This window comes from Fusarium oxysporum, chromosome XI (assembly GCF_013085055.1).
Source record: "Fusarium oxysporum Fo47 chromosome XI, complete sequence".
In the NCBI taxonomy this organism is placed as follows: domain Eukaryota; kingdom Fungi; phylum Ascomycota; class Sordariomycetes; order Hypocreales; family Nectriaceae; genus Fusarium; species Fusarium oxysporum.
In genome coordinates, this window is record NC_072850.1 from 2309368 (window position 1) to 2329920 (window position 20553).

General features: G+C 43.0%; 2 protein-coding genes across 2 annotated transcripts; both read left to right on the top strand.

Annotated features, from left to right (window-relative positions):
* Positions 1-6265: 6265 nt before the first annotated feature.
* FOBCDRAFT_265642 (uncharacterized protein) lies at positions 6266-10216 on the top strand (the record flags this gene model as incomplete). Its single annotated transcript, XM_059611358.1, has 2 exons — positions 6266-7295; positions 7356-10216. The coding sequence occupies 2 exons, from the start codon at positions 6266-6268 to the stop codon at positions 10214-10216; spliced, it is 3891 nt and encodes a 1296-aa protein (XP_059466279.1).
* A 7374-nt stretch (positions 10217-17590) lies between these two features.
* On the top strand, positions 17591-19695 carry FOBCDRAFT_324523 (uncharacterized protein). Its single transcript, XM_031192997.3, has 3 exons — positions 17591-18218; positions 18292-19288; positions 19349-19695. The coding sequence occupies exons 1-3, from the start codon at positions 17643-17645 to the stop codon at positions 19516-19518; spliced, it is 1743 nt and encodes a 580-aa protein (XP_031031843.2). The 5' UTR covers positions 17591-17642; the 3' UTR covers positions 19519-19695.
* The last annotated feature ends 858 nt before the right edge of the window (positions 19696-20553 follow it).

Consider the following 20553-nt stretch of genomic DNA (forward strand, 5'->3'; position numbering starts at 1 on the left):
CTTCTGAAGAACAAGCCACGGTGAGCCTTTCTGTTGTCACAACTTGGAGGAGATCATTCAAGTACGTCGGCGCACTCCTTATTCGCTTCCAGACCCAATGGTGACCACACAAAGTTGTTACAATGACCGAGCGAGGCACCGTTCTTCACTGATAACTTAACAACCTCGATATAGCCACTTTACACCGCATAGTATAAAGATGTGTACCCGCCGTGTGCCATCACAGGTGAGATATCAAATCCCTTTTCGATGACAAATGCGGCCACTTTGAGAAACCCATGTACTGATACTGCATGTAAAGGCGCATCCCAAACGTAGGGGATTGATATCGGCACCTGTGTCGATGAATGACCGGCACATGCCGAAACGGCCAGGTTGATATGTTAGAACTAACGGCGTCCATGCAGTCGAGGTTGCACCTCCAACGCTCATACCCTTATCTAAGAACAACTCAACATTTCCATAGAACAAAGCATGGCTGCTGTGTCGATCAGCGTAAGGCCACTGGTTCCCTCGACCGTGTGATCTGCCCCATTTCCTATGAGTAATATGACAGTTTCGGTGTTTTTACGCAAAGATGCATGATGCCACGGTGTATCGCCGTAAGAATCTGGGGCTTACACGAGGTTGCAATCCATGGTGATTAAAAACTTCTGGTGCGGCCAACTTTGGTCCGTGCCAGGCATCAAGTCGGCCATAATGCATATCTTTTTTGAAGACTAATGGCAAGATGAAGCCTAGCAGTCTAACAGCTTCATTGGAATACATGGTGATTAAAGTGTTAGTGTGTGAGTTGATGTGGCTTATGAGCCTAGTATTTTTTGGCTTGAAATGAGTTTGTGATGGAGCCCACAGGCAGGGCAATAAGGAGATGGGTTTTAGGACATGGGGAAGAATTAGTCGACTATGATGAAAGCCAGTATATAGCTTGGATGGACTGGGTCAGTTTTGTTACTATGCTGGCCAAAAAAGGGGGTGAAGGGGAGGGTTGTAAGGGGCCTGAAAACTTTGCACATAATTATAATTACTCAAATGTTCTTAGTCAACGGGGCCCTCGAGTAATCCCTTAGTTCGGGGAGGTTATTTTCGGCCCTCATCGGCAAAACCGTTAAATAAACGTATCACTACAATCGCAATTAGGTATGTACATACAAACACCTTCGGCCCTCGCTCGTATGTGAGGTTCTTCGAGAGGCTCTAAGATTAAATAATATGAAGGCAGTGCCTAAATCAGTGATATCATGTAGTTCACGATGGGTCACGATGGTAATCTACTAAAAACATGCCGATGGGATGTTCGTCTCACAAAACCATTACCTACTGGCACGGGTGGCTTGTCAAACTGCTACTTAGCGCTGAGCATGAAGACTGCACTTAGACGGAGGCTCCACTGTGAGTAGACTCGGATCAGTTATCCATTCAGGCTCGTTATGATATTCGTAGCCGTATCGATGCCTTAGGTACAAAAGCGAGGCTGCATTGGGAATCAAGATTGCATGGGGTTACTTAACTTAGAAGTGTTGGAGTCGGAAGAATATATTTTACGCTTTACCATCGCTGTGTCCTTTTCTAACGATTGAGACTACCTGCGACATAACAGCCATACTAGGACACGAATCTATACGCCTTCCATTTCTCTTCTCGTCCATCGGCCTAAGTTGATGCCGCTTTAACCTGAGCGCGCCTGAGCTCATCCTGAGCCTAGACTAAGGCTGGACTAAGCACCAGGGAGTGTCAGAGAAATATAGGCCCACTGTACCTGGTTTCGGCCCCTGGTAGGCACAAAAAATAGAACGGCCCCACAGGACCTGGCCTCATACACACTAGTTCGTGTGAGGACTTGTTGGTTAGAGACGTCTTTCAAACCCCACCTAATTACATATCATATGTTCACTCTTACTACTTTTCCTTGCTGTCCGCTTCACAAGAACTTTCTTTCACTTTCCTTTTGTTCGACTTTATAGATAGCCAATTAAACATACTCACTTATCCAGATAAAGACAAAGGTACCTGCAAGGCTATGGTCCGTAAAAACTAGGAAATGAGTAACTGCTAACCCCAACCAACAAAAAGTATCAATCTATCAAGACATTCTGCACAAGATGAAACGGCTAACCCCGCCAGCTCAGCACTGAGTCAAGTGTACCTACCTCAAGGCGTTCTCACAGCCAAGGTGAATAATTGTGGAAGGAGCCAGATCGACTATTTCTTAAGATAGAAAGTCGCAGAGAAATGCACATGCCAACAAGGTGAGAGGGTCGGCCATTGCACGATATCCTCTTAGCTTATGTCAGTTGATGTGATCAGCCCGCCTAGGCTTATTGCTTACAAGTGGAAGTATATATCCGTTGGCTACGACTTCGGAATGAGCGACGTCGCTGGTGAGCTGACTGGCTATGGTCTCCTTACGCTTGGCATTGCCTTGCTAGATTTTGTCTGTAATTTTCGTCTACTGGAATATCTTAATATCAAATTTCGTGAAACAGATATAACTAGAATTGACCAGATAGCTGCTCCGTTCTATCTAGCAACCCAAAAGAAATAGGGGAAGCCGATGTATCACAGGGATAACTAAACAAGGTAGAGGAGGTAGTAGCAGGTACGTCTTAGCAAGCCGATAGTGTCGAGTGCGCACCAGCCTTGGTTATCTCACTCTTACAGAATCGCAAGCCGTTCATAACCAACAGCAGTTAGGGCTTTCGAGACCTCTGAATAGCCCAGAAGGTTTATAGCTATGGAACGTTAGGCATACAGACGCTATAGTGAAATCCATCAGGGCCAGGCGGAATAGTTAGCGCTACCGAAGCCTCCAACCCAATGTTGGCTCATTAGTTGGGGTTGGCCACACACCTCGGAATGGAGAGCCCAACAACCATCACGAACTTCCTCATTCGATCCATCCGTAGAGCAAGGTTGTACTCCCTTCCATTGTGGTACTCAAAGATGCTGACGCGCATGATAAGGGTTACGGTGAAGGATAAGATTGCTACCATCCAGAGTTATCATGCTAATTGGGACTAGTATCGCAAACTACCATGCCGAGTTTCTCCAGTTTGTACTCTATCGAGATATGTCCCGATAGCCTTTGTGTAATAGCATAAATGCTCGTTGATGCACCGCCTCTGCTTCCTCGTACTTTCCCCATCTCTCTAATACCGACCCAAGGTTATTGGCGATAGTAAGAGTGTCTAGGTGCTCGGGTCCTAGCTCCTTTTTATACCTTATAAATACTTATTAATACATTGCCTCTGCTTCTTTATACTTTCCCTGACTTATTAATACTAACCTAAGATTATTAACGCTGGCGAGAGTATAGTATAAATTTAGTTTGAGCCGATTAATCAGGGGCCCCTACTGCATACTTGGAACCACTGTCAACCTCGTTCATAATTCGGGTCAGCCCTAGCATCATGAACCTTGCGACTCTGAGGTTCTAGAGTTAGCTTCTTCTCACGCGTCATGTGAACTTGTATTTGCGTCTTGTTGCGCTATCGTGCTCGAAGCTAAAATTATGACACACGCGGCGCTATTAGGCATAGCTATTTATCGCTCCTACTTAGGCCCTTCAAAGGTTATCGAGCAAGAAGCCAACGTTGAATGTGATGCATTTCTATACTATGAAATTACTACATCTAAACTCATAAAAAAGTGCATCGGTTCAAGATAGTCTCAACTATTTCCTTTCCTGTTCTCGCCGCCCATGGACAAGTCATGATGTTTTCAAGGTCAAGGCGGAAAAGGCTATCTCGCTGCTAAAATCGAACGAAACTTGTTAGCTGGGTCAGCTGGGAGATTGCCGATCGGCGATTGGCTTGGCGATGCAATTGTGGTCCTCCAAAGATGATGGACAAATTGCGGTGGTATAGCAAACAGCGGCAGCTGGGGACAATTGATGAGCCATTCTGTCGCAAGACTTGGTAGGTGGTAGGTTAAGTTAAGAGGCTGAATAATGGCAAGGCTCCTCAGGGCCAAGGGGAAATGACGCTACTGGGCGTTTCGTGTGCCAATAGCTTGAGCCGAAGCCTGACTATGAAAGGAGCCATACATGCACCTGCCAACCTAGGTTTTAGCTCGTGTGGGGAGATGCGATGCTTCGGTCCAGACTGTTCTACATGTTGTCAGTCATTTGGGGGAAATAAACGCGAAAGATTGCCACACCTAGCCTCGAGAGTAAGGCACTCATTTAATACGGCAAATCTTGGTAATCAGCGCCACGAGTTCAGCAATCAGCCTGTACAACATTACTAGGCTTCCGCTCTTCTAATCAACATGAACCAGTAGATATCTGATTTTGATGAATTGTGACGAGGCAGGATTTTGAGAACACCACATCATTGCGAGAGTGTTAGCGACTCCCCAATGTGGCTATTAATAGCGTTGACCATGACTTTATGCCTGTATTTCTGTTGTTTTTTATGTGATTGTCCCTGACTCTTGCGCTAAATTAAAGAGAACTAAGCTTTTTGGGGACAGTGCATGTTTCCTATTATACTTGCGACCGGCTCCTCGTATCAATGATACACGTTCTTACGTGTCTTGGTTTCGCAGGTCACCATCATCCGGCTATTCTTCTCTCACTCTATTCGATCTCATTGGGTTCATCAACCAACGGGAAGTGACATCTTGGCACAGATGGATGACTCATGAACTTTGCACCAAAGGAACTAACTTGAGTCAGCCACGTGACGTCATTGTTTACAGAAAGCCAGTTTCTCAAGTGGAACACACAGACTGGGTTATCTTAAACAATCACGTAAACCTAAAGCTTAATTGGCATAGGTACTGCAGCGGAATCAAGTTCTTAAGGAACGATTAAATTGTGTTCGTGTAGAGTGCATTTTTAAGATTGGTCCCTGTGGAGGAACGAACTCGCTGCTTGAGACCTACCACTATTTTGAGAGGTCGTTAGTTACCCTATATACCCTCTTTTTTTTCTTCTCTACCATTAGCTGCACAATACATATCAGGGCACCTATATCAGAGATGGTAAGTGTTTAATAGACAAAGAAGGAAGTATGGGAAAGAAGGAAGAGAATTCTTAATTCTTAATTTTGGTATAGATTCTTGAGCATTTATGAAAAGTCAAAGTTGGGTTGATATGCGAAACTTGACAGGACATCCGCCTGTATGACAAGGCTACAAGTAAGTTTCTCATATCGACAGCTGTAAATGCGACTAGGAGCAAATCCTTATTGTTCTCTTATCGTCTTATAACAGGCTTTGTCTAAATTGCCCAAGCTTGGTCGTTGATCGGGAGTTATAGGAAGTGGCTGGTTTCTCCTCGACTAAAATTCCCCCCCTAACGAAAGTGGCTCATGCATCGCTCTCGGATCAATAGTTTCGCCGCTGGGAAGGTGCCAGCGAAAGCTTATCTTATCTTATCTTATCTTGTCCGCACGTCACATCCGTCGTCTGATAGTGCTAGGACAGATAAAGCGTAGTGCATCGGCACAGGATAATCCGAGCTGCACGCACTATGGGCGCTCTCTGACTAATCTTCGATATACAAATCCGATTGGACAAGTATGCATTATGATCTAATCAGCACTTGCCATCTGCCTCAGCACGTGCAAAGTGCAAAGAGATGTATTGATGTCTCGACCGCTCCTAGGGTGGCAATAATCGGACATGGTTTCCTTACTCAAAATTGTGCGAAGATAGGAATCGAGCGAGTTATTGGATCTGAGAGCCAAAAGTTGAAAGCCGACTTGAGAAATGTTCAGTGCAATTTTGGAGTCCAGGCATAGATGCGGGGATTTCTTTCGCATCCTGATTTGACGAAATGACATCAAGGCTGTGCTGTGCTCAGCGCTTCTGTAGCTTCTTTGATTGGCTAGCTATCCCCCCAAACACAGGCTATCAGGTCTGCTTGTATGTTATGTGTTATTGTTTTATACATAATAAGGTATCATAACTAAAACAATAGTCTCCTTTTACTTGACCAAACTAAATTCAAGCAACCTGAAATCTCGCTAGTTATACCAAGTGCCTTGAGACTATCGTGTTGATTGTTGATTGGGCAGCTGATCGGCCAGTCTAGGGTGACACAGCCTGATTGTTATTGTTGGTGGCTGCGCAAAGCCCCCGTGAGGCTGACCTGCAGGTAACCGACAGTCCGCTGATGCAAATTTGCCCACAGCCTGATTCCAATTCTGCCTTCTTCATCATCTCCCAGCGCCAACAAAAACAAATCCATCTTGCACATGTCATCGGTCCAGCCCAAAATCTCGGAGGAGACTAAGATCTACTTCATTCCTGGCATTTAATGCCTGGCGAATGGATGAAAATGAATCGACGGCGAATGTCCGTACACGATGATGTCGTTCTACCCCATCAAGCAAAGCGGCGCAAAACGGCGCCTCGAAATTTCGATGATGGTTCCCTGCGTGACCGTTATACTGTCGCCTGGATATGCGCGCTTCATATCGAGATGGCCGCATCGCGTGCGATGCTCGATGAGGAACACGATGGCCTCCCCCAACAGGCTAATGACAGCAACTCATACATCCTGGGAACTATCCAGAAACACAATGTCGTCATAGCCTGCTTGCCAGAATATGGAACAAATAATGCAGCTATTGTTTTAAGTAACATGAAGGCGACTTTCCCCAACATTCGTATGGGTTTGATGGTTGGCATTGGTGGTGGAGTCCCGACGAAGGCTGACATACAGCTTGGGGATATCGTTGTTGGAGTCAGAGTTATGCAGTACGATCTTGGAAAGGTAGTCAATGGGAGGCTTCAACGGACAGCTGTTCCCAAGATACCGGCCTCTTCCATTCGGGCATCTATCTCGAACCTACGATCACGACATGAGCTGAGTTGTAGCCGAGTTCCGTTGATCTTGAGGGACAAGATGAGCAAATATCCTGCGTATCACCGACCCCGCGAACCGGACCGCCTCTTTCGATCGTCATACAACCATGAGTCTTCAATCTCTACTTGTGATGAATGTGATCAGTCTAAACTCGAAGCAAGAATTATGCGAGCCTCCACTGACCCTGTCATCCATTACGGGGGTATCGCGTCGGGAAATCAGGTCATGAAAGACGCTGCCAGCCGCGATGACATCGCCCGAGAACTTGATGTCATGTGCTTCGAGATGGAGGCTGCTGGACTAATGGATATCATGCCTTGTCTGCCTATCCGCGGCATTTGTGACTACTCGGATTCCCACAAGGCTAAAGAATGGCAACGGTATGCAGCTGCGACCGCCGCAGCCTACGCATATGAGTTTCTGGAAATTTGGGGGGAAGATGCACAGGAGACAGAGATTAATCATCTTATTGCGAACAGTAAGTGGTTTTCCTTTAAGATCTCCTCAGTAGTATGAGCGATTGCCTGACATATAGCAGAGAAGGAGTCTGATGCAGCTAAACGCCGCAAAAGTATTATGCAGTCCATGGATTTCGAGGAGATCGACGCTCGAAAGATGACCATAAAAGCCGCTCACTATAAAACATGCCGTTGGTTTCTCCAACATCCTGACTACCTTGCGTGGACCAGTCCGGATAGAGTATCACAGCATCGCGGCTTTCTCTGGATAAGAGGAAAGCCTGGTGCCGGAAAGTCTACAATTATGAAGTTCATCTACTCAGAGGCAAAACAAACGGACCGCTATGGACAGAGTTTAACGGCATCATTCTTTTTCAACGCTCGTGGAGAACCACTAGAGAAGACTGTGTCTGGGATGTATCGGTCTTTACTTCTGCAACTTTTTCACGGATTTCGCGATCTTGAATTCGTCCTGGATGACCCTGAACTGATCCCACAAAAACAAGAAACATGTCCGTCGCTCAACGTGCTGAAGGATCTTCTTCGTAGCGCATTCTCTAAACTTGGCCAAAGATCCTTCACCTGTTTTATTGATGCTCTCGATGAGTGCGACGAGCAGCAAGTAATGGATCTTGTTGAGTATTTTGAAGACCTAGCTGAACAAAGCTTGGGTCCTCGGATCTGCTTGTCCAGTCGGCATTATCCTTACATCGACATAAGACTGGGTATCCGGCTCACTCTTGAGGAGCAGATTGGTCATGCTAGTGACCTGGAGAGTTATATAAATACTCATCTTCGAATCAAAGATAATCCGCTTCTCACTGAGCTCCGAGAAAAAATGCTCGAGAAAGCAGCGGGAGTCTTCCTATGGATTGTCCTAGTTGTCGACGTGTTAAATGATGAGAATCGCCGTGGTCGTCTGTCTCTCAAGAAGAGACTTGAACAAATCCCTAGTGGCTTGAGCAAGTTATTTAAGGAACTCTTGGGACGAAACAAAACCAACATGGAAGAACTTCAGCTATCCCTTCTCTGGATTCTTCTCAGTAAAGAGCCGCTGAGTCCAGAAGAATATTATCATGGTCTTTGGTCAGGGTTGTCATTGGAAGGACTAGCAGATCTTGAGATTCCAGATGTCACCACAACGAATGCCAGTGACTGCTTCGATCGATGTGTGATTAGTTCCTCCAAAGGCTTAGCTGAGATCACAAAAGCTTCGCCTCCAACAGTCCAATTCATGCATGAATCAGTTCGTGATTTTCTCGTCAAGGACAAGGGCCTCGTTGAATTATGGCCAGAACTTGGACCAGACTGGGAGAGTCTGGGTCATGATCGACTGAGATCATGTTGCAACTCCTTTATTCGACTTATTATCCCGGAATACACCACTTTTTACGAGGAGAATATGTGTGTTCCCGGGTACTTTGTCAAGAAATACCCATTTCTCCGGTACGCTAGTCGGTTTGTTCTTCATCACGCTGATTCTGCCGCGAACACTGTTTGCCAGCAACGATTTTTGGATGAATTCCCAACTGGTATCTGGGTCAGCATTGTCAGTGTGTTCGAGCAATCCAACATTCAAAAATATCGTGCAGGAGTCGAATTAATTTACGTACTGGCAGAAAGCGGCCACTCTTCGCTTATACGAACAAGACTCAAAACCGATTCTCGCATCGACTGTATTTCAGAGGGAGAAGTATACAGATACCCTCTCATAGCTGCCATGGCGAAAGGGAACAAAGACAGCGTCATCGCACTTCTGGGGCTATCGTATAGGGTTCGTGATGGCGTCGATATCACACAAGGTTTGACGTTCAAGCTGTATCCTGAGGTTGAAACCCACACACCACTTTCTTGGGCTTGCGCCCAAAGTCATCTTGGCATCGCCAAGGCTATTGTTGAGGGAGGCGCCTGCAAAGATGAGACGAATGCACAAGGGTGGACGCTGCTCATGAACGCCTGCCGAAAAGGCCATGCCGAAATAGCGAGATGGTTAGTTGACGAAGGAGCAGATATTCATGTAACCGCAAAAAGAGAAACTGCCATCTCTCTAGCTTCAGAAAACGGTCACGTGGAAATAGTTGACCTACTCCTCAAGGCGGGCGCGCACTCCGATGCTTGCGGCCTTGAAGGTCTACCGATACTTTGCCTAGCTGTAGATCACGGTCATCTCGATGTGGTGAGGCTTCTTTTGGACAAAGGAGCAGACGTCGACTGTCAGGATCATGACGGCTGGCGACCACTTCATTTTGCTGCACAAAGAGAGCACAGTGAGGCGTTGATGGAAGAGCTTCTCAATCACGGAGCAGATATCCATGCAGTGGATCAGTATGACGAAACATGTCTCTTCAAAGCTACGACATACGCCAACATTGAGACAATGATTTTCCTGGTCAGGCATGGAGCGGATGTCTGTGCCCGAAACCATGAAGGTAACAGCTGCCTACAAGAGAGTATAAACAACTGGCGTTCCTCTTTGGACTTCATTCAAGCTCTTCTCGAAAATGGAGCAGATGTCAATAATCGCAACATCAAAGGCAAAACCTGTCTTCATATGTTCCCATTTTGGTCATCTCTGAACAACGAAGATTTCATTGAGCTACTGATCAATCATGGAGCCGACGTTAACGCTCGTGACAATGACGGCAATGCTCCTTTGCACTGTATGATGCGTCATCATGAGGACGCTCCGTCATTCGTGTTTTGGTTGGCTGGTAAAAACGGAACAGATCTCGACAGGCGCAATAACGAAGGAAAGACACCGTTACATGTCGCAGCAGAACTTAATATATGCGACGTCTCTGATGTTCTGATCCAACATGGAGCCGATACCAGCTGTCGCGACAGTCAAGGAAGAACGCCGCTCGATCTAGCATTGTTGAACGGCAACGAAAGGGTTTCAAAGCTTCTGATGGAGAGTGGGGCGGATAGGGGTACCACATAGACTATGTTTTTGAGAATATCTACATTGTTCGGGAATTAATACTGATTTATGCCCGAGACAATTCTTGGAAATAAGTTAAGCTCTTTCGATTTTTCTTAACGAGTTGGAAGCAAAAATATCTGAAATTAATACATTTTTTTAAACGAGTCCAAGATGTTTTTAGGAAGGGAAGCATATATCAAATCCTAATCTCTATAAGTAGTTCTATATTTTATAATATAACTAGCTATAATATAGTAGGGCCTTATCTTACTAATTATATACTTATTATAATTATATTTATTCTTCTTTAAACTAGTATTAGTTTTATTAACAAGCGCTCTTACTAGTATTAGCTTACTTTATAGTAATCTTAAATATAATTCTTTCTAAGAAGGGATAAAGGAGCTATAAAGACGTGGAATTTATCTAGTATTATCTAAATCATTCTGTTAGGTAATTATCTAGTCTCTATTTTAATAAAGTTTAACTCTTAAAATTAGACCTTATTAAAGATAAGCTAAATAAAAATATATATTATAATATCTTACTAAGCTATTTACTATTATAAAATAAGGTTAATTGTAGCTTAATATATCTTAGCATCTTTGTTTAATATATATTACTTCTAGCCGATATATCTAAAGTTCGGATTCTGCTTATTATTTAAGTTTTAAATTACAGTTGCATTAAATTCCTCAATATTAACTTCTCTCCTACCCTTAATCTGTTGCTATTTCTTTTTCTTATTTTCTAGAATAAATATATAATAGAGAATAAAAAACAAAGTAAATTCTATGGCATTAGAGATAAGTAGTAACCCGATTCTTAGATGATATGAAGGTGCCTGATTAGCTTTGTAAAAGAATAGATTAATAATACTACTAATATAAGATCTAAACCAGATTATTCCTAATATAATTATCTTTTTTAAGTAACTACCTATATTACTTATAATTAAGGATAAGCCTATTATAAATAACACTTAGTAGGAGTTAGTAATATAGCTGGCTTAATAATTAGCTATTTAGTTATGAAAATAGTAGAGGTTAATAGTATAGTATCTTATAAGCAGATTAGCTGTCTTATATAAGTGTCTGCTAGAGTAAGTAAGAAGCCTAATGCCTCTGCCATGGTGGGTAGCATGAACATAGTGTATATAATAATGCGGCTATTATAGGGCATGTAGGTATTGGCTAGCGCCCTAAGTCTAATCTAGATAACTATTAGCATACCTTGCAGTATTTTAAGTAAGGTTATATATAAAGTATTAAATCCTAAGCCTTAGATAATAATGGTATTAAAGTTTAATATACTGCTGTTAGGAATTATAGATATTAAACTAAGGAGAGTAAATAGCTAGGTTTTATAATCTAAATATGCTTTCTTAATTTAGCTCTAGTTAATGTAATTTTATCAAAAACCTATCTAGTTGTATTATAGCCAGGCGATTATTAAAAGTTATTTTATTATATATAAAGCCCTAGAAAGTTGCCAGCGAATTTAGCAATAAGGTAACAAGAAGAAGACCCGAAAAGGAGCATAGGGCGCTGACTATAATAAATTCATAGTGCTATAATATAATAGCCCCGTCGATATTGCCGATTCTATAACCATTTAGTAATTATTAGCTTTATGGTAAATATAGCTTCGATTAACTAAATAATAAGTCCACCACCTGCCACTCCAATGCCATTCTATGTATACCATGCCGACATATAAGCCGGCTGCATTTCCCTAGTATAGAACATAGATGTAAAGAATATAAAAACAGGGTCTGAAATAGCCTTAAAAGCTCCGGATAGAATCCTAAGCGCTGCCAGGGCTGTGGATTCCTGCGCGGCTGCTTGACATAAGGAGGGCTCCCTATAGGAATATGTTGAATGCGAGATACCAGGCCGGTGGACAAAGTTACACAATGAGATTTGATAGTATAGACCAGATAACCCATCTAAAATAAAAGACGCTGGAAAGCCATGAATACTCGGTACCTATTGAACAAGTGCAGGGGTATCGCGTGCAAGCAGGGATACTTCAGATTACACGCCAAATTGGCGACGCCCTGAAGGGGCAGAATTTGACACAAGACAAGATTAATACACGAATTTACATCAATGAACCGGACACACGTAATGTTTGACAGGACCATGTAGGTCGAGATCCTGCTTGATGCCAAAGATAGCAGCATACGAAAGAGTAGTTTTGTTAACATACTTGAGGCATGGATTAGTACTAAAGCTTCAGAGTCTTTACTGACTAGATGATGGATGACGTATATAGAAGAAGTAATAAATACCTAGCACTGACAGGATTCGTCGGTTAATTTTACGTTTCAGTTTTCTTTCGTCTTCTTTGTCGATGTAATCATCGGTAGGGTATCGTTGCACAGCCTTAAGGTAAATTCCTTTAATCTGTTGTTTGATCTCGCTAACAGCAGAAGGCTTATCAATGTCTGGGGAGGTAGTTGAATCTTCTGAGGGACAGGTCAATCTATTATATCGGCGTTTTGTAATGCCCCAGATTCCTCCAGTCTTAAAATGCGGAGGTAAAACCCAGGGTTCTTAGAAGTTGTGGGTCTGTGGGATAAGTGCACGGTTTGACTAGGTCTCGAATTCTTTCCAAAAATTCGAGATTTGTTCTCAGGCAAGGTCTCAGACGTCTTCCATTCGATAAATGTAGGGTATATGTCGCTTTTGGGAAGTGTCGGCTTCATCTGTCTGTTGATTGGAGATTGTGTACAGTGTTTCTTGACAGGAAGGGACATATTGTCATCGCTGAGGTCATCTTCGTAGGAAGTTTTGCGCTTCTTCGCGGGTTCTTGAGAAGTGCTGTGAATATCCGCCAAGTGCAGCCAAAAGTCCTCAGGGGAAGTCGATACTATAGGACATGTTAGGTGCGGACACTGTAACCGGGTGGCGTCAGGCTGAGATTTGATGAAACTTAAAACACAACCAGTAATGTACCACTGCCAACCGCTTTGATCCCAGAATTGCTGTAAGTGTTAGCTCGCGGGATATTCCTGGCTTCCTAGATAAACAGGATAATAGCCAGGGCAAGCAATTGCGTTACGCAAAATTATCAGATCACATCAAAATGGTAATTGTTGGTTTTCAATGTGATCGTAGCAATGAGTAGTCTATTTCGATTTGCCTTCTACCTATTAGTTATAGATAGAGCAGAATTGCACAAAGGAACTCTGCTTGCCATAACATTCTTCCCAGCAATGGAAGGCGTGCTTCCATCTTGCTAGGTTTTGAGTTGGGATACTACAGGGAAATTCGTTAGTTTTCGCTATTTTCTGTCAAGTAATAATAATAAGAACCTCCTACCTTTCCATGTTCTGCCCACAACCAGGAACAGCACAGATAACGCTCAATGGACGTAGTGCACTCTGGTATGCGATGTGACAGGGATTCTTTCGAAGAGAGATAAGATCTTAAAGGGTAGAGAGACCCCCAGGGCATCTTAGGGAGGCTATTAAGAACAGGGTTTGCAATAGACGGAAGCATTCCGGCAAGAAGTGCATAATACAAACGAAGTATCTATGGCGCCAGTCGCCCTGCTTATGTATCTCGTTTTCGGTAGAGTATCCCTGGGCTTGACCTTCCTGTATCTCCTGTAGCTTACTAGCCTCTAATTGTCTCCTCCGTTTGTAATAGAAGTTTCTCTGTGTCTTGAGCTGCTTACAGATGATTTCGGAGGTTCCCTTTTGACTTAATTGATATGTGAGATCGGCAAAATCTTACGAAAGTTATATCTAATCTTCTTGCTTTGCCAGTTCTGTTTGGGCTCTGGCTGAAAGGCCAAGAGGGAGGTTTATTACCTACTTCATTATGGCAGATCTAAAGTCCTTAGTGAGATCTTGGCGAGTATCCATGCCGAGAAAAGAAGCTGTTCTATTAATTATGTTTATAGAACTAAAGTAGTTCCTGCGCAGAACCGCTGAGTTCTGCTAACCGGCAAACTTCAGTACCTGCTTAATAGATGCTCCACTGTCTAACGTCCAGTTAGTTACGGGTCCCGAACCCATGACTTGTGAAAGACAGACCTGTAGCTTTGAGGAGAGAATTACGGCGTGCACAATGCATACCACAGCCATTTATGAAACCCGCGCGAGTTGCCCATCTCGATGCGTGCCTACTCCAATTACCAGAGCTTCTTGCATTTGGTTCCGGCCCAGAGCGGTTCCAGTTAGGAAATATTGGCTTTTGACGCATCTCTTCTTTCCATTCAAAAACCCAAAAGTTACTGTGTTATAGAGGTGTGTAGCTCAACAAATCGTCTATAGTTGGATTACCCTTGATAGCTCTAGACGAAAGGAAATTAGCCAGGAAGAACAACATCAGTTACACATATAAAGGCAGTAGGCCACGCTTTAAAGTAAGCCTCTTATATATAATATACCTAGGTCTAGTTAATATTAAATATATTTAAAGAAGCATATCAGGTTAATAAACTTACTGCCCTTTATCTTTCCCTTTATAAATTCTCCTTTCTATCTTTAACTCAAACTCTAGCTCTCCTTTCTCCCATCCCACCATAAAAACCCTATCCTAAATTCATTCTTAGTTTTTATTAGCTATTAACTTACTTACTTATTATCCCACTTATCTTATATCTTACTTACAAAGTTCTAAAACTTAAATAGATATATAACAGTAGTAGTTAAGGAGAGTTATATTATCTACTTAATAACCTTTATATATATAATTATAATAATTATTAAACCAAAGTTTTTTATATAGCTTAATAAAGTATTTATAAGTAAGAAATCCCTTATTTATATTTAATATCTTTTAACCCAAGTTTCTCTTTAAGCTTGCCTTTATTATATTACCAAGAGTCAGCAATAGTATTATTAGTATAATAGCTATAAAGGGTATCTTAAATAACTTACCAGATATATTAAAAGAGTTACCTTTTTAGGTATAATAATCTGGTTCTTCTGCTGCTAATTACTATAGAATTAATATATCTTATTCCTAATATTATCTATAGTAGGAAGCTGGTTTATCTTATCTAGCTTTCCCTTGGTGCCTAACGCAAGAAACTCAGCAAAGTATTTCATAATTTACATATTACAAGGGTCAGATAGACCAAACTCCTTTTTATATCTTTTCCCTATTAGTCAAAATAGCCCGTTCTATCTAAGGTAGTGTACTCACTTATCCCAGATCTCTAAGTCCCTATCATAGAGAACCTGGCTATTCTTCCTAAGCTTTTTAAGCATAACATCAGAACTGATTATACTTTAGTCATAGTTAAAGCCTCTTTGCTAAGCTAGTGTAAGAATTCCTATAATAAATAGTTAGTGATGTTAGAGAACTAAAACTCTTATAACTTGTATTATGATGAGGAAGAGGAAGATGATAACGATAGAAGAACTAAGAAATGGATACTGGAACTGACACTAGGAAGGTAGAAAGACCAGGAGACAAACCAAGCCTTTAAATCGTTCCTCTAACTATAATAACAAAGTAACCTGGTGGTATAACTTAAAACTCTTGCTGCAGAGGTGGCCATAGTTAATATAAGGTTACTAATTTTAAACCCCGAGTTATGAGGAAGTAGGGCTTTACTTACTAATATACTTATTAATTATAAAGCTACCTAAGCTTGGTAAAGTAGAGACTAAGCCCGCCTAAGTTAGTCCTGAGCCTGCCCTCAGTTGACCTAAGTCAAAGCGGCGACATATCACGTGCGTGGATAGTCTAGATTCATGTCGTATAACAGCAGTGTTATGACTGTTTGAGTGATTATTAAACGCTATGTATAAATCGAATAAGGGCTCTAAAGGAAACGGTAAATAACACAGAACTACCTGAAAGAACTTCATAACAGAGAAGGTATCACAGTCTCTAATGTCTTGGAAGTCACTGTCATTTGCACTACAGTAAGCCCTTGACAAGCGTTTCTTCGGGTTGGCTACATAAATCGTCACTAAAAACGCTGAAGATCCGTTCACGGATGAATTTAAAAAAGCATGATGAAGATAATATTGAGGGTAACTCTCGACCTACGCCTCTCTATGAGATAATTCGGTAGTTCGTATTACTGTAAGTAGACCACTCAAACCAGCAAGCCGGGGCTGGGTTGGTTCTCGATCTGCCTCGCGCAATCATAAAGGGATCATGGTGCTGTAATAGAAGCCATGTGCGTTTGCGTCTGACAAGCGCCCTCAGCTGGCTCACAACCTTCTACCACGATTATCCTCAGCTTCTTGATCAGGAACAAAGTACCCTTCTTATACCTCGCTCCTCTCTTTCGTCGAATTGAGACAGTTGACGCTGTCGCAGTCGACCTGGTCATGTCATTTGCGACAATCAATTAGTTGGTAGGAAACTAGGTATTATATATTACAAGTGGGGCACATTGGCGAGAAAGAGACATATAGAAAGAGACTATCGTAGATCATAAAGGCAGTCATCGTCGAATCAAACCTATCGGTTGCTCTTCCCCCTTTGTTGTTGGATGCCAACGCGTTAGGATGACCACACCCTGGCTGGCCGCCAGTTTGATACCACTGCAGTTTCAATCTTTTGCGAACGATTTCCGACGTGGATTGCGAGCTGGGTTTGAACGTGAGCGCTTAGAACAGGATAACCATTCGGCGCATGGGGGCATCGGCTATAGAGGGGCTATTGCAAAGCCCTGGGCATTTTCATTTGGGCTTAGTGGCTCCACGACTCAGTCATCCCACCTTGGGATCGTTCAAAAGATGTACTAGCTGCGGGTTCGGGCCGTAGCCTTTAGCTGGTAGGGATTGTCACAACCATGTTGGATGAACAGTGAGGATACTACTGGCTAATCTAATTGCCTAGTTATTTGGACATAATGGTGTAGGCTTATAGAATTTTGGTGTTTCTTAGAGATTTTCTGAGTAATGAAGTTAGGCTTCTTTGGCCCCCAAATTTTGTGGCTTATGCACTTTACCAATCGCGTTATTGGACAAAGGCTGTTGTTTGTGCCATATTTAGAGCCGGGTAAGCGAGAGCGATCGCTGGACCACCGTACACCGACTCTTGATTGGTTGGTTCTGAGCTTGTCAACTGCCAAGTGGCCTGAGGTTGGGTGAGCGGATGTAGATCTATGCTATTTTCGGCTTGCTCTACGCCCTCGAGATCACACGCTTTCCCTTAACCCGCTAGCGGCAGCTTCAGCCACCAAGGAGGACAGGGATACAGCTGGGGGCTTAGGCAGTCCCAGTAAGCCCAAGCCTTAGGCCCCCCTGTTATCACCTGGAGCTCGCTTTCTGGTTGGCTGGTCACTGATCTGTTCATCCTAGGATAAGCGAGACTCGTAGGATTCTGGTCTTTAGCTGCTGAGATAGACGAAACGGGGTCGAGGTACAAATAGTCTTGACATATCGACCATCGTTTCCCCTCAGGAAACTTCATTCTTACTCTCATCTGTATAGCAAAGCGTGCCTTTCGTCTCTCAAGACAGCATGGTCGAATGGCGTTTCAGAATCATCGGCAGTATCACGACCGAAAAAGAGCTGCTCGGTACCAGCATCCCACCAGAATGGCAGATGTGGGAGGAAGCCTACTTCAAACGCGTGTCCGAAACACTTGCAGACTCCAATCACACCGCAACGCTGATTAACGATGGATGCGACAACGGAGACTCAGAACAGCTGAACTGCACCAAAACATGCGGCAGCTCTGAGTATATGTTCAAGTCCCCACAGAACCTATGGAACTGCATGACTCTCTCGACTGTGGCTATGAAGGTGGTTCCACAGCCAACTAACGACACGGTTAACCGTGAGAGTGAGAGTGAAATGAAGGACAAGTTCCATTTCGAATCGTTACGCGACTTTCGATACCCCTTTGGAAAGGTCCGTAAATGCTTGTGGCAATCCTGTTCTGATTCCAAATACGGGGCATGTACGCCAGGTCTTGTCGACTATCAATGCGACCTTATTAACCAGTTCACGGTTGAAAAGTTTGGCACCGTTCTTTCAACAAGCTACTGTAGAAATGCAGACCCGGGCATCGACTCTGACTTGGTGGGACAAGGAGTGAGTAACTTAACATTTCCTACACCACAATTGCAGTTTCCGACAAATGCTCTAACAATACATGGATCGATAGGTACTTATAGCGTACATCATCCAGCACTTTCTCGTCTTATTCTTTGGACTTTCTTTTGGCTTGACGTGTAGATGGACAAGAACGAACGTCTGGGGGCGCGTGGGAGTAATCTGGAGCAAAGGTAGCTCCTCAGCTTCTGACGCTAGGAGCCAAAAAGCTCATGGGCTAACGAAGTGGCTCATCCGAATTCGCAGCCAGTTTCCTAGTGCGATAATATCGACCTTAGTCGACCTTCAAGAAGCGCAGGCTTTGTTCACGGCAACCATCTCCGTTGCCGCAATTATTGCCTTCCACGGCTACCTGGGCTTGGCCAGCATTGTTTCCATATCTTCCTACGTCCTTAACAATGAGATCGCTCTTGGAGTGATGATCATCGGCATGAGCCCCCTCTTCTTGCTACAACTCAGTCTTGATGCGTCAGGCAATGCATCCATGTATACACTCATCTTCGTTTTTCTCAACTGGCTTTTGATCCTGCTCAAATGGATTCTTCAAAGGGCGCAGGGAGCTTCGAAGTTCGAAGCGCATCTTAAAGACTTGTCATCAGTACCAGCATGCGGCGACAATCCCGGTGCCATGTCATACTGCATGAACTATGGGATAACGACAGGTCTTGGTTACACCAAACAAAGTTTCATTTTAGGCCAAGTGCTAATTGCCCTACTTACGGTATACTGGACACTAAGATATCTAGTCGCTCTGGGCAGTGATTCGCTAGTGTACTATTCCAGAGGCACGGGCTCATGGTGGGCACGCACCAAGCCGGGCGCCATTCGCCTGGCGCAAAGCCTCGATAGCTTCTCCGTCTTTGAGATCTTGGTTGCTCTGATGGTAGTCTTATCCGTCGTGGCAACGACTTTGGGTCTTACCGACTTATTCGTGCTTCACCAAAAATTGCACATTCTATACACGCCTCAAGGTGGACTGCCCTGGTCGTTTGGACAGCTCACTGCAGTGGCAGTTTGGTTTCCAGTAGTCTTTAAATTCCTTTACTACTGTGAGTTTTTCACACCCATAACTTCGTTCGCGTGTGCATGTGCTGACTTGCCCTAAATAGGCGGAGTGGAAGACGGAGTCCAGGCGCGCATCGACAAGGACGAATATGTCGTGTCGCGGCGCGAAACTGCCATTTCAGAATTTCAGGATTCCAAAGAACCTACGTCAGAGGGTGACCGCTTAATTGAGCCCGTCAGCGCAAGTGAGACCACGTCTGGACTTGAGCGCTGATGTGGAAACTCGATGAGGCATGTTTACTTCGACTTCAAATCTGCATGTCTGACAATTATTGAAAATGAACTTTCGATGTTCTTGTTTAGAGAATGTGGCGGTTCAAGGCCAAGCTGAAATTCCACACTAGCAAATTCCCATTGGTTCTTATGTTTAATATACATCTTCAACGCGTTATCGGGAGTGTCCCATTATGCCGTTCAAAGAATTAAGACATTAAGAAGAGTCAAGAACTCAATAGTAAGACTAGTGTTTTAATAGCTATATAGTTATATAGGAGGCATAGAGTTGTGGCTAAAAGGGCTTAGATTATTGAGTACATGAGCGACTAAATTATAGAATCGTTAGGTAAGTGAGCTGCAGGTATCGACGCTTTTTAAAGTCAGTACTGCATCTAGCAATAGTAAAAGAAGTCTAACACGAGCACCTCCATTCCCTTGCTTTATGACAATTTCTAGGCCTTAAAGATAAAGCTTTGGGCTGAGATAAAGATATTTACCTGTCCCATTAATTATCAACTACTATCAGCCTCTTACCTAAAAGAAAAAGGAAAGTATTCTATGATAACTAAAAACATATATTTACTTTGGTATATATATCTACCTGCTATTTATAGACGTAATATTAAGCCTAAATCTCCTAAATCTTATAATTAATATAGTAACTCACTATAATATAGCTAGCTAGTAGTTATATACACCTTAGTAGTAGTTATTAACTCTATTAGAAATAATTATAGCTGTTAATATTTATTATATACTATAATCTATTTATAACCTTAACTTAGAGGATAATAAGACTTTGAGATATATTTTAGATCCTAGTAAAAATTATTTATATTAATCTATTAACGTACTATTTATTTTTTTATTAAATAGCTTATAAGTTCCCCCTTGCAGATTCTGGATCACCTACTCCTATTTTATCAGAGCTATAATAGCACCACTCTATCACTTCCTGTCAAGTATAGGCCGATCTTGCGGAGATCTGCGTACCTTATCTGAACTTCTTTAACTCACGCTTTACGTTCCCGAC